This window comes from Mus caroli, chromosome 9 (genome assembly GCF_900094665.2).
Source record: "Mus caroli chromosome 9, CAROLI_EIJ_v1.1, whole genome shotgun sequence".
Classification (NCBI taxonomy): domain Eukaryota; kingdom Metazoa; phylum Chordata; class Mammalia; order Rodentia; family Muridae; genus Mus; species Mus caroli.
In genome coordinates, this window is record NC_034578.1 from 68,633,940 (window position 1) to 68,646,290 (window position 12,351).

The 12,351-nt window shown below is 44.1% G+C and overlaps 1 protein-coding gene across 2 annotated transcripts in view; it reads right to left on the reverse strand.

The window, feature by feature from the left end:
• Positions 1–216: 216 nt before the first annotated feature.
• Positions 217–12,351, reverse strand: part of Myzap (myocardial zonula adherens protein) — an 88,690-nt gene continuing 76,555 nt past the window's right edge. For both annotated transcript variants that reach the window (XM_021171902.2, XM_029481481.1), the window contains 2 exons: positions 10,767–10,867; positions 217–1,105 (listed from right to left, as the gene is read on the reverse strand). In XM_021171902.2, coding sequence (XP_021027561.1) covers positions 1,009–1,105; positions 10,767–10,867 — 198 coding nt within the window. In that variant the 3' untranslated portion in view covers positions 217–1,008. The remainder of the gene's footprint in view (positions 1,106–10,766; positions 10,868–12,351) is intronic.

Below are 12,351 nucleotides of genomic sequence, written 5' to 3' on the forward strand. Positions count from 1 at the left end.
TTGTGATCATGAATATATCTTACTCTTTTCAGAAGGTATGTTAACAAAATGTATCTCAGGATGTGAAAAGAAATACAATCTTATACCTCACCATTCTCTTATGAACCAACTGATGGAAGACCACCAGCATATGACTTTGACACCCATTCCAGAGCCTGGCCTGCTGAGTGTCTATCCCTTCTACGTAGTCATGGATGGAATAGAAAAGAGACACTATTAGAACAAAATAGATAGAATTTATTAAATATATGTTATGTGGGTTTTAATATCAAAGTAGAGCGTGCGTGAATGGACTCCTCATCCATTTAACAAAAATATCATTTGTTACTGAACATGAAATGATTAAATGTCACAACATACAAAATTCTTTTTTGAGTGAGAAAGAAAACAATCACAGCTTGAATAAATATAGTGATCTCAGCTGGTCCATTCAAGGCATAAGGCACACATTAAAATGAGGGATTAGTGAATCAGAATGCAGCTACTCTGGCACACACACACACAAATCTCTGAACATGGCTCCCATAGCCCAGCACACATTCTCCTCGCTGGAGGAGAGAGCACTGCATGCTGGGAATCTTTCCTTCCAGGTTCAAGTTTTCCAGGTGCCCATGCTACTTGTGCACAGGCTTCTCCGTGTGGGAGAAATACTGCTGCTAATACTTTACGGGTAAACAAAACCTTTGTGCTGTAACAAAAACGACATTTTAAACTAATGCCCTTTTCCCTCCAAACCAAAATCGAGTAAAACAGAAAATAGACGGCGAAACCTGGACTTCTGCATCCATGGAAAACAAACGATGGCTGTGAGTGGCAGGGTCAGGTGGGTGTCTGAAATATGACCTCAGGTACCAGCCCTTGCTGGCTCTCTCTGTCTCCGATTGCCTGAGATTCCTATTCAAGGTGACACTATGTCTTCGAGGAAGCAATTGCCACCCTCTCCAGACTTTTAAGTCACAGGCTTCCAGGGCTTTGCAGCATCTGCAAGAGGCGGATGTCTCTGAGTGCCTAAGTCAGAGTTTTCTTTGAGGATAACTCCAGGACTCTTGTGTACGGGGTGTAACTCCTAGAAGGCATTGTGATTTCACGAGTCCTGCCTGTTGGGCTGACAAAAGAGGAAAAAATAGAAAATGAGATAAAAATCCTTCACATGTTTCATGTGGTAAGAACTCAGCACTGAAAACTAAGAATGGGGTGATTAATTATGCAGTTGCCTATTTCACAGAAACACTACAAAAGGGATTTGCCATGGACTGTATATTTGTGTTCCTGCAAATTCAGAGCTGAAATCCCTCCCCCCACAATGATGACTCCCGGAAGTGACGAGGCCAGGAGGATGGGACCCTCATCAGGATTAGTGTCCTTCCAAGACAGCTCAGAAAGCTTCAAGAGGGGACAGAGGAAGGGCAGCTATCAGCCAGGAAGCAGGCTCTAACCAGATGCTGAATCTGTTGGTGTGTTGGTCTTGGACTTCTCGGCCTCCAGCATGAGAATAAATATGTTTGATCTTTAGCTTCTAGTTTATTTTGTCCAAATATATAACTACATTTTCCAGTCTCCTTTGCAATTAGGTGGGCCATGTTACTAATGGACAGAAATGATTCATACCATTTGAGGCTTAAATGGTACAACCATATATACTATCTTACATGTTCACCTTCTCCTCTCTTTTATGTAAGGGCTTGGGTGGGGAAGGTAGGTCCGAGAAGACTCCAAAGCCCAAGGAAGTCACTCGTAGAAGGATCCTAGAATCCTGAATGACTGTGTAAAGTAAGGACCAACCCCACCTTCCTTGAACTGTGACAATGGAGATATGGAGGTGAGCCACTGAGGCTTGAAGGTACCACAGTTACATTTCACCCCAACAACACAAAGACTGAGTATACAGGAAGCAGAATAGTTTACTTCCTCGCCACTAACTTCCCATGTCCAGTTATCCACAAAGTGGCATGGGCTGTATCAGAAGGGTGATGGGCAGGGGTGTCCCCTGGGAGACAGTTATGTAGTCATTTACTTCAAGATTGAAATCTTCCATCTTGGAAGGAAGCTTAATTGACACAGGATGTGAGAAAGGAGGTGAAATCATGGAATGTTTGAAAGAGAGGTGAACATTCCATCTTTCGAGGTAGCCCCTGAAGTTCAGGAAGTAAGCAACTCAAAGGCTTCAGGAAGTCCCTGAAACTGACCAGATCCAATGATTCCTCAAGCATATATAAGCAGCAAAGACAGCTAAGAGACACTCACAGATCAGCTAAACTTCCTGAGAGAAGCAGGAACCAAAACCGGGAGTATGGTTGGTACATGCCTTTGATCTGAGCACTCAGGAGAGAGAGGTAGGCAGATCTCTCTGCATGTTCAAAACCAGCCTAGTCTACATAGCAAGTTCCAAGTCAGCCAGAGATATACACCAAGATTCTATCTCAAAATAAAAACAAAAAGAAGGGGAGGAAGAGAAGACCAGGCTAGTTGTGAAAAAAAAAGCTCAGACCATCTGATCTACCTAGAAAGGGTATAGTCCAACCTGCTGAGCTACCTGTAGGCTGTGTAGTGTGGTCCAGCTTTCTAGCTTTCATGAACTGTTACCTATGCTGGGGTGGGCTTTTGGCAAATCATTTCTGCTCCTATAAGTAATGCCAATAAAACTCACTGGTTCATTAACTTGTACTTTGATGGTGTCTTCACTTTGTTCTGTCATTGGTCCCCTATCTAGGTAAGTAGACATTTGCTTCCACTTCCCCAGGTACAGTGCCACACAATAGAAATCCAGTATGTCTTTTCCATACATTCCATTCCCCAGGCACACTGAGAATGACTGTTGCCCAGGCTCGACACATCAGTGACAGTGTCCCCTCTCACAGTAATCTGCATCTGTGTCCATAGTTAGGTCTGAGGGTGAAGACCATGTCTCACTCATTTTTGTGACATCAGCAACTCACAAAGGCTGAGCTTGTAACTTCCAGTCCACACAGGCATGAGGATGGAAACCAGAGTGAGTTTGAGGAGCGGGTGGTTCCCAGTGTGACTGAGCACAGACAGGAATCCCTGGAGGTTGGCACTTCAATAAGTCCCTGGTGACCTGGATAGGTAGGTTAGAGGACTAGCAGGGGCAGAAAACAGATGCCTTATGTGCCAACTCCTATGAAAATTCCATGCAACAGAAATGGTCTCCTGTGACAATATCTTAAAAGCTCATAAAATGCAGAAATATTTATAAAGGTGAACCTTCTGGGTTTCGAAAACAGGCACTCACATCCCAACTTTTCAAAAATGCAGGGGGTGGGGCATTTTATTAAGCTGATCACTAAGATGCAATAGGACTTCAAGAGCATTAAGTCATTTTAGTCACAGAACTGAAATTTGCCTGTTTGCCAAAACACAATTGGGGGCCTGCTAGTCTTTTATGATTCCACAGAGAAGCAGTTTCCCTGGAGACTGAGGGCATTGACAGAACCAAAAATAAACAAACAAAATAAAAACAAAACAAAAAAATTAGGAAAGAAAAACAAAACACCAAAGCTTTGGCAAAGATCTACTTTATATTTTGATCTCTCTACAACAGAAACAGGAAAATACAAGCCTTTAAAGCATTTACTACGTACAGGGTACTAATGGCCATGGCAATATCTGCCGCCAAATTGCACCTACTAAGGTATAATTGAAGGGGTTGGAGAGATGGCTCAGTAGTTAAGAGCACTTGCTGCTCTTGCAGAGGACCCAGGCTCAGTTCTCAGCATCTACACGGTGAATTGTAACTAATTGTCTACAGTTCTAGGGGATCTGATGCCTTCTTCTGGCCTCCATAGGTACCAATCATGCGTGTGGTGCACACATATGTAGGTAAGACATAAATAAAATAAAATAGAATAAAATAAAATAAGTATATCCAAAAAAATTAAAAGAGGGGTGGGTGGATGCCATGGAGATGGCTCTGCAGTTAAAAGCAATGACTGCTCTTCCAGAGGTTCTAAGTTCAACTCCCAGCAACCACATGGTGGCTCACAACCATCTATACGGGGATCTGATGTCCTCTTCTGGTGTGTCTAAAGACAGCTACGGTGTACTCATATAAAATAAATAAATAAACCCTTAAAAAATTCTTTAAAAAAGTAAATCTAAATTTTTAAAAAGAGTTTACTGGAAACCAGGTTGCAATTCACTAAGGGGAGGCAGAAGAAAGAAGTCTCATTTTTATTTTTTTTTCTGTGCTCAGAGGCCAGATGACCTTAATCATTCTCAATGACTAATTAATATGTATCATACTTTTCAAACTGATCTCAAAAAAACAAAACAAAAACTGGTATTTAAAACCCTTGAATCGAACTACAGAGAGTCAAAAACAGATGTGTTTAAAACACTTGAACTCACAGTGAGTCACGCCCCATGTTCTTGTTCTGTGATGAGACCCTTGCTCACTAGAAACAAATGCAACAAAAAGGAGAGGAGGGACAGGAAACTGGAGACAAGGAGGGAAGATGGGTGTTGGTCAGGCTAGAGGGAGCAAGGAATTGCAACTTCTGAGGATGCCAGGAAGGAGAGTGACCACACAGGTGAGCAATCATGGCTGAGATATGGCTGTCCTGGGGTCATGGGAAAATGGAGGAAACACCCAGATTCTGAACATTTGAGGGCTTGGGCTGGGGGCCCTGTGTTGTTAGCTGTCTACATGGAGACAACCTTTGGAGCTGTTGTACGGGAGCAGCCTCCAGCCAAACAGCTGCTACCTTCCCAAGTTCAGCTGTGTCTGCTAGCACGGGGTCATCACAACTGGGCTGGGTGACTACTGGCCTTCTTTACAGGAGAGGAGAGCCGGGAGGATCATGGGCCCTTCACCTGAGTATCCAACCATTTTATTTTGTAACCAGCTATATTCAATTCTTCCTTACTTGATAGTGTCCCCCAGGTCTTGGGGTGGAGCTAGGGTACACAGGCTTGGGAAAGCTAGGGGAAGGGGGCTCTATTTGTGTGGCAGTAGGGGAAGCTATTGCGTATGCTGAGTGATGGCTTTCTAGTGTTGCTGGTTGGGGTCACCCACGTTTCTATCAGTAAACCCCCAACCATGGTCTGTAAGTAAGTGCAACAAACTCTTTGGCCTTCCAGGGGGGACTTTGGTGGAACAGAACTTTGGATTGCCACTGGGAACTTATGTGTGGGGATGCATATATGTAGCCTAGTAACCACCAAAGAAGAGAAAATTCCCAAAACAGAAGGACTGCCAGATTGCCCTTCCTTCCTTTCTTTAATTTTGATTTTGGTTTTAAAAACAGGTCTCATTAAGTGGCCTCACTTCAATCCTCCTGCCTCAGCCTCTCCAGTCAAAATTTCCTTTTCAAGGTGAGACATGAAGACTTCAAGAATGCAGAATTTTCTCAAAGCCACTCAAAAGGCAATTGGCAGACCCAAGACACAGATCCAAGGTCTAATACACAGCAGGCATTTTAGCCACGTTTAAAAACTGCCTTTGAGCCGGGCGTGGTGACGCATGTTCTTTAGTCCCAGCACTTGGGAAGCAGAGGCAGGCGGATTTCTGAGTTCAAGGCCAGCCTGGTCTACAGAGTGAGTTCCAGGACAGCCAGGGCTACACAGAGAAACCCTGTCTCGAAAAACCAAAAATCAAAACAAAACAAAACAAAAAAACCTGCCTTTGGAGAACAGGCTGAAGATACTTAGCCTGGAAATCGTCTATAGAGGACCAAACAGACACCAGCTGGAGGATCCCAGAGGCCAGAGGCTTTAAGGAATGAGGGCTTATGTCCCAGAAAGGCTCAGCCACAGGGCCCGGGGCAGGGGTGGGGTGGGGTGGGGGGCAACCCTGGGGACTGGTACAGTCTTTGCAGGTACTCTAAGGACAACAAGATGCCATGAGAGAAGATGGAGGGCAGGCCAGGAAAATGAGAGAGCGAGGGAGGAGCGTCCTCTAGTAAGCATTGTTGCGCCACAGAAGAACATAGGGAAACGGTTCTACACAGGGATGAATTGAGTACCTACTCCACAGGCACCACTCTGAGCATGTCTTAGGGAGACAGTGACTAGGAAAAGGAACAGAGCCTTCTGCTGGCACGCTTGACAAATGTGAGCAACGAAGCACAAGCCAGTGTGGCTTCTTCTAAGTCCTCTGCTGAATGAGCAAACCCCAGTATAACACAGGCCGGCTTCCTAAATCCCCATGCTATAGACTGCTTGCATATTCCTCTGAAGAATGCTTATTGAGCATCAACTGAATACCAGATTCTACAGTCTGGATCCTTGCTTCCCAAAGAGCCCAGGAATCAAAGGACTGGCCCTATTAGGGCGCTGCTAGAAGGTGGTGGGAGGGACCCATAGGAGGCGTGGCCTCACAGGAAAGTCTTTGGTAATGGTGGGGGTGGGGTCCTGCGGGGGTGTGGAACCCTAGTCTAAGTTATTCTATTTCTGCTTCCCGGATCATGCTGTAGACAGTTTTTGCTCTACCATGCAGTGCCCTCTCCAAAAGATCTTGGAATAAATTAAGTCAACAACAACAATATATATTTGTATTTCATCTCAGGCAGTACATTATCGTAGCAATCAGACAACGAATACCTTAGACCGGGATGAGCAACTCTGGATCCCCATTCCCAGGAATTCATAATGCTGGCAGGAAAGGGGACAGTGAGAAGGGGTACCTTAGAAGAGGGATGTGCCATTATGACTAAGGAAGAGGTCATTGCAATTTTGTTACTTGTGAGTTACACTCTAGGGGCAGCAGCGGGCACCTGACCCCTGCGGGTGTAGGAAGTGAGTGGGCGAGCTCTTGCACCTCACAGTGAGAGCCTGCAGTGCCCAGAACACACAAGGATCACTGTTGTGTCGCAGCTGACAGAGCTCTGGGCCACCCCAGGCCCTCCACTTTACACAGGGTCTGGAGGATCTGAAGTCACTGAGGGTTTATCAGAGGAGGCTCATGCAACACTGAAGCACTGTATATCTGATCAGGCTACCAGTCATTTGATAACTACCTATAAAAGTTGACAAAAGCACCATAGTAAACCCAAACTCTTTTATATTGGATACAGTGTGTCTTACATCTAAAAACCAGACTTGGGGTTTAGTTAAATGTAATAATGTCTATTTTTTTTTTTTAAATCTGTATTTGCGTTTGTATCGGAGTTTGTACACATGAATGCAGTAGTTGCTGAGGCTGGATGAGGTTGGTTAGAACTGCAGTGAGAGGTGGTTGTGAGCCACACCCACCTAACATGGGTGCTAGGACCCAGCCTCTGCCAGAGCAGTACGTGCCCTGAACTGCTGAGCCATCCCTCCAACCCCCTACTGGCTATGGTTTACTAAGTTACCTGCTCATCTTTTCATCTAATCCTCACACAACACACATGACAGTTCATGACCATCATCCCCTTTCCCATTTTGAGGATGAATGCGTCCAAGTTTCAACCTGCCCAAGGCAGAGGTCAGCTAGTGGCTGGCAGGGCAGGGCAGGGCTTCCAGGCGCCCTAACCGTTCCTCTGTGCTATACTGCTGAGCTCTTTGTGGCAGGAGAATGAACAGAGACTACTTCTGTGTCACTGAGGCTAAATTCAATATGTTCTGATCAAAAACATTGTGGAGGAGGCTGTATTAAAAAAACAAAAAACAAAAAAAACCAGAAAACAAAACAAAACATTCTGAGCCGGGTGTGGTGGCTCACACCCAGGGCCCTGGCACTTGGAAGGCAGAGACAGCAGGATCAGGAATCCTCAGCTACATAAGTGAACTCAAAACCAGCAGGGCATACATGATCACCTGTCTTAATGAAACCAATATGTAAGTAAAATAAGGAAATAAGTAAAACAAAAATAATTAAAAACAACCTAAATATAAAAATATTCTGGAAGACCTCATGGAAGGTTTTCCTTTCTAGGTCTAAGTTCGAAGCCCACATAAGAAAAAGACTTTTCTCAGGATGCACCTACCACAGCCTGGCAACCTTGTGCTTTTTCCCTTCCCTCCCTTGTGTGTATGGGCATGTGGGGTGCCAAGGTGTACACGCGGAGGTCATAGGCTCCTTCCGCAATGTGAGTCTCAGGGATCAAACTCATGTCCTTGGGTTAGAGGCAAGCAGCTTCACCCACTGCGCCATCTCACCAGCCCAGCCACCCTCAACTTTCTGAGTCACTTTCAGGTACAAATGGCAGTACCCAGCCTTAGAAACTCAGTCCCCCCCCCCCCCCGGCTGTGTGGCTTCCAGAAAAGAGAGTTGTTGATTTTCTCTGGACCTCAGGTTTGCTTCTTTTGAAACGTACGAATTCACGTCGACTGTGGGGTTCCAATCTGGTTTTGCCCACAGGCTTCTATTTAAGCCAGACTTACTTAGAGTCCAACATTCAAAATTAAGTGCTGGCTTAGTTTAGTTGGAGCTAAGAAGGCTGTGGGGAGGGAAGATACTCCCCAGAGAGTACCTCAATAATCCTCCTCCCCCACCATCCTCCACATCTCCCCTGAAACCCCCCACAACAGGGCAAAGTCTTTGTAAGAAGCCCAGTGGAAACCCTCCTCGGGATAGTGCAGAAGCTCCTCTCCGCTCACCCGTATGACCTGGGGGTGCTTTTCACATAGTAGGCACTTCATAAATATTTGAGAGGAAACGGGTGAAATATTATTCTGCCCTTTCGGAAATGTGGTTATGTAGCTTTCATTTCCTCCGCTGACTGACCTAAGCAGTTAAACCGCCACAATGGATCCTGAGGGAAACCCAAATGCTACATTTATGGAAAAGCTGCCTTTCGATTCTGACATGCCTTCCAGGTTCACTGCGGCCATAAGTTAAGGCTCTGTCAGCACTTCCATTATGAAAACTGTTTTGTGGTTTCATAACGTAGCCATAAAAGTTTGCCTCCGGCTATCCTTGGGTGTACAAATTGAAAAGCTTGTTTTAAGCCAAAATGTGGGAATCAGAAAACAAACAATTTATTGGTTTCAGACATGGTTTTGTGCCCGTCTTGGCCAAACAAGATTTATGATGTGGGGAAACAGAATGAGCTGAGACACTTGGTTTCTGAAAAGCCTGAGAAAGAGGGAAATGGCCAAATTACTCATATTTCAAAAGGGTCCCCACACAATCAGTCATTCTTTTGCTTATGTTTTCATCAAGTAAATTGTGTCTTATGTTGGAGATGTTGAATCTACTTTATGCATTCTTATCTTTTTTTTAAAAAAGCATTTTCTGTTAATTCTGTTACAATGGTATAACTGCCTGTTTACCTGGACATCAGAAAACTGACAGAGAAAGTTCAACAATGCTGCTGATAAGTTCCTCAGACGGCAGCAAATGGCTGGATTTAATCAATAAGAACCCATCAGTCACAGATTTGAAAGCAGAAAAATGAGGTCTCACCATACCACATTATGAGACTTGGTAAAGCCACTGACTTCTCAGAGGGGGAGGCCAAGGCCTCAGCATAGAAAGAACTCCTAGATGCCAGGCTATAGGTGATTAACAGGACCAGACGCAGGCATTCCACATCCCAGCTGGGCAATCAGCTGGTTACTCCTTCCCACCAGATGTTACTATGAAAGGTCCCAGCATCTGACATATTTTCTGGACGACTGTTGCCTAACACAGTACAACACACACAAGTGCATACACCTATAACAAGAGTCCTTTCTTGTTCTCACTTCATGACTTTGAAGACCTTAATCACAAGCCACAGGTCATTAAGTTATTATTTAGCATCCCCTGGGCTGAGCACAGTTGAGCATCTAGCCATGGCAAGATTGTTCCAATTAGAGACAGGACACTAAATCACAGGCTCAGCTTTCACAGGACACAGACCTCTGTGTGGGAAGCTGAACAATGAACAATAACAGGCCAGCCTAGTAAGAAGCTGGGTGGTCAGAGGCAGGGTTATAGTCTGTCTTAGAGTTATCATTTGCAGTTGACCAAAGCAACTTAGACAGGAAAGGGTTTATTTGGCTTACATTTCTATAGCACTGTTGATCATCAAAGGAAGTCAGGACGGGAACTCAAACAGGTCAAGAATCTGGAGGAAGAAGCTGATGCAGAGGCTGTGGAGGAGTGCTGCTTACTGGCTTGCTCTCTCTGGCTTGCTCAGTCTGCTCTCTTACAGAACCCAAGACCATAAACCCAGGGATGGCCCCACCCACAATCGGCTGGGTTCCCCCTATCCCCATCAATCGCTAATTAAGAAAATGCCCTATGGGCTTGCCTACCACCAGATCTTCTAAAGGCATTTTCTCAACTGAGGCTCCCTCTCCTCAGATGACACTAGCTTGGGTCAAGTTGATCTAAAACTGGCCAGCACACAGTCTAAGATCATTATAATGGACCAGATTTGAATCAGACGTTTGAACTTATTCAGCTATGGTACTAAGGAGTGGATGACTTTTGTTCCTCATTTGGATGTTCCCCTTTAAGGTACCCAGCACAGCCTCTAGTGTGGTTATTAATGCCATCCTATATCCAGTGCCTCCTCCATACTCTACTCTCAGGCAGGAATAAGTCTTGTTTCTCTCTGTAACCTAGCTGTCTGGAACAGTTTGCAGAATGAATGAATGAATGAATGAATGAACAAAGGCATGCAGTAACTGATAGCTATGGCTTCCTCTGTTTCTTGTTCACTGTCTCCTCACCTCACACAATTCTTCCGCCTACTCAGAAGTCACCACTTAGCTTTAAAGCTGCAGTTTTCATAGGAAGAATTCGATTCTGTTCATCACTGCCCAGGAAAATATTTTTCTTAAGTCAAAGAAGGATTTTTTTTTTTTGGTCGGAAAAACAGGAAATTCCTAAATACCTGGGAAGAAGATCACACCCCACTCCAATTTCTCTTGTTTCCACTTCAGTCTTGGGCTGGGTTTCTGTCAAATAGTCCAACCTGCTTTGTAGTTCATTATTCTAGAATTGAGAAGAAAGTAGATTTAGTAAAGCAAGCCTATAGCACTGACCCCCATCACAAGGTGTGACTTACAGAGTCGATGTCAATTCCATCATTATGCAAAGCTCTCCACATGTGTACACACATGCACACCAAGCTATAGCATCATCTGCTTCTTTCAATCAACAAGAAACTTTAGGGATAATGAGATGGCTCAGTGTGTAAAGGTGACTGCAGCCAAGGCTGATGACCTGAGTTTGAACCCCAGGACCCACATGGTGGAAGGAGAGATCTTACTTCTGACCTGCATATGAGCTCTTTGCATGTTTGTGAACATCACCTGTGCTCATACACACACACACACACACACACACACACACACACACACACACTCCAATCACCCCAATGTGTTGTAGATGTCTCCCCAAATTTACTAGTTTTCTTTCTGTGTCAACAAACTACGTTAACCGAATCACAGTATCCCATTGTATGGATATACAGTACTTATTTCACCAGTCTTATACGATGGGCAGTTAGATATTTATCACATTTTTTTGGCATTATAAATAAGGTGTAAGTCAACTTTAAACACTCCCTTACTAAGCTATAAAATGAGTAAGTCCATTAATTTAATTTAGTGGGAAATGCCTCTATAACTGAATAATTAGTATTTCATAGGTGTGGAAAAATTCAGAATCTCAAACATATAAACTAGAATGAGCTCCTTGGGATTAAAATTAGCATTCTGTATACTTCTCATGATTTTTTTTAAAAAGCTGGAGCCAAACATTGCATAAGCTAATGATTAGATGCCCAGGAGTTGGACATGTGCCCCACGGGGAAAAGGAAGGACAAAGGGGCAAGAAAGCTGAGGATGAGGCTGCTGGCTCAGCTCCTTTCTGGATCCAGGGGGTCCAGCACCCTCTGCTGGCCTCCAGAGGGTATTAGATCCCCTGGAGCTGAAGTTATAGGTATATAGATATGGGTGCTGGGAACCAAACCCAAGTTCTTGCAAGAGTAGCAAGTGCTCTTAACTGCCGAACTGTCTCTCCAGCTCCGTAATTTATTTTTTTAAAACAAGTTCTTTTACATATTTTTTGGTAACAATAGACTCAATTTTAAAACCATAAAGGCCCTATGTATTATTTTGGCTGGATTCTTGAAACTTGATGAGTAACACATATAAGATATAATTTACTGAATAAATGTATAAATACAATGATCTTTAAAAAGATAATCAGAAAACCATCACAGCATCACTCTCTCTCTCTCTCTCTCAAGTTTGAGCTGAGATGAAGCACGAGTCCCAGATACTGAACACCACATGGAATGTTAAAAGTCCTATGGAAGAAGCTGGAAAGAAGGATCACCAGTTAAGAGTATCGTCTGCTCTTTTTTTTTTTTTTTTTTTTTTTTTTTTTTCGAGACAGGGTTTCTCTGTATAGCCCTGGCTGTCCTGGAACTCACTTTGTAGACCAGGCTGGCCTCGAACTCAGAAATCCAC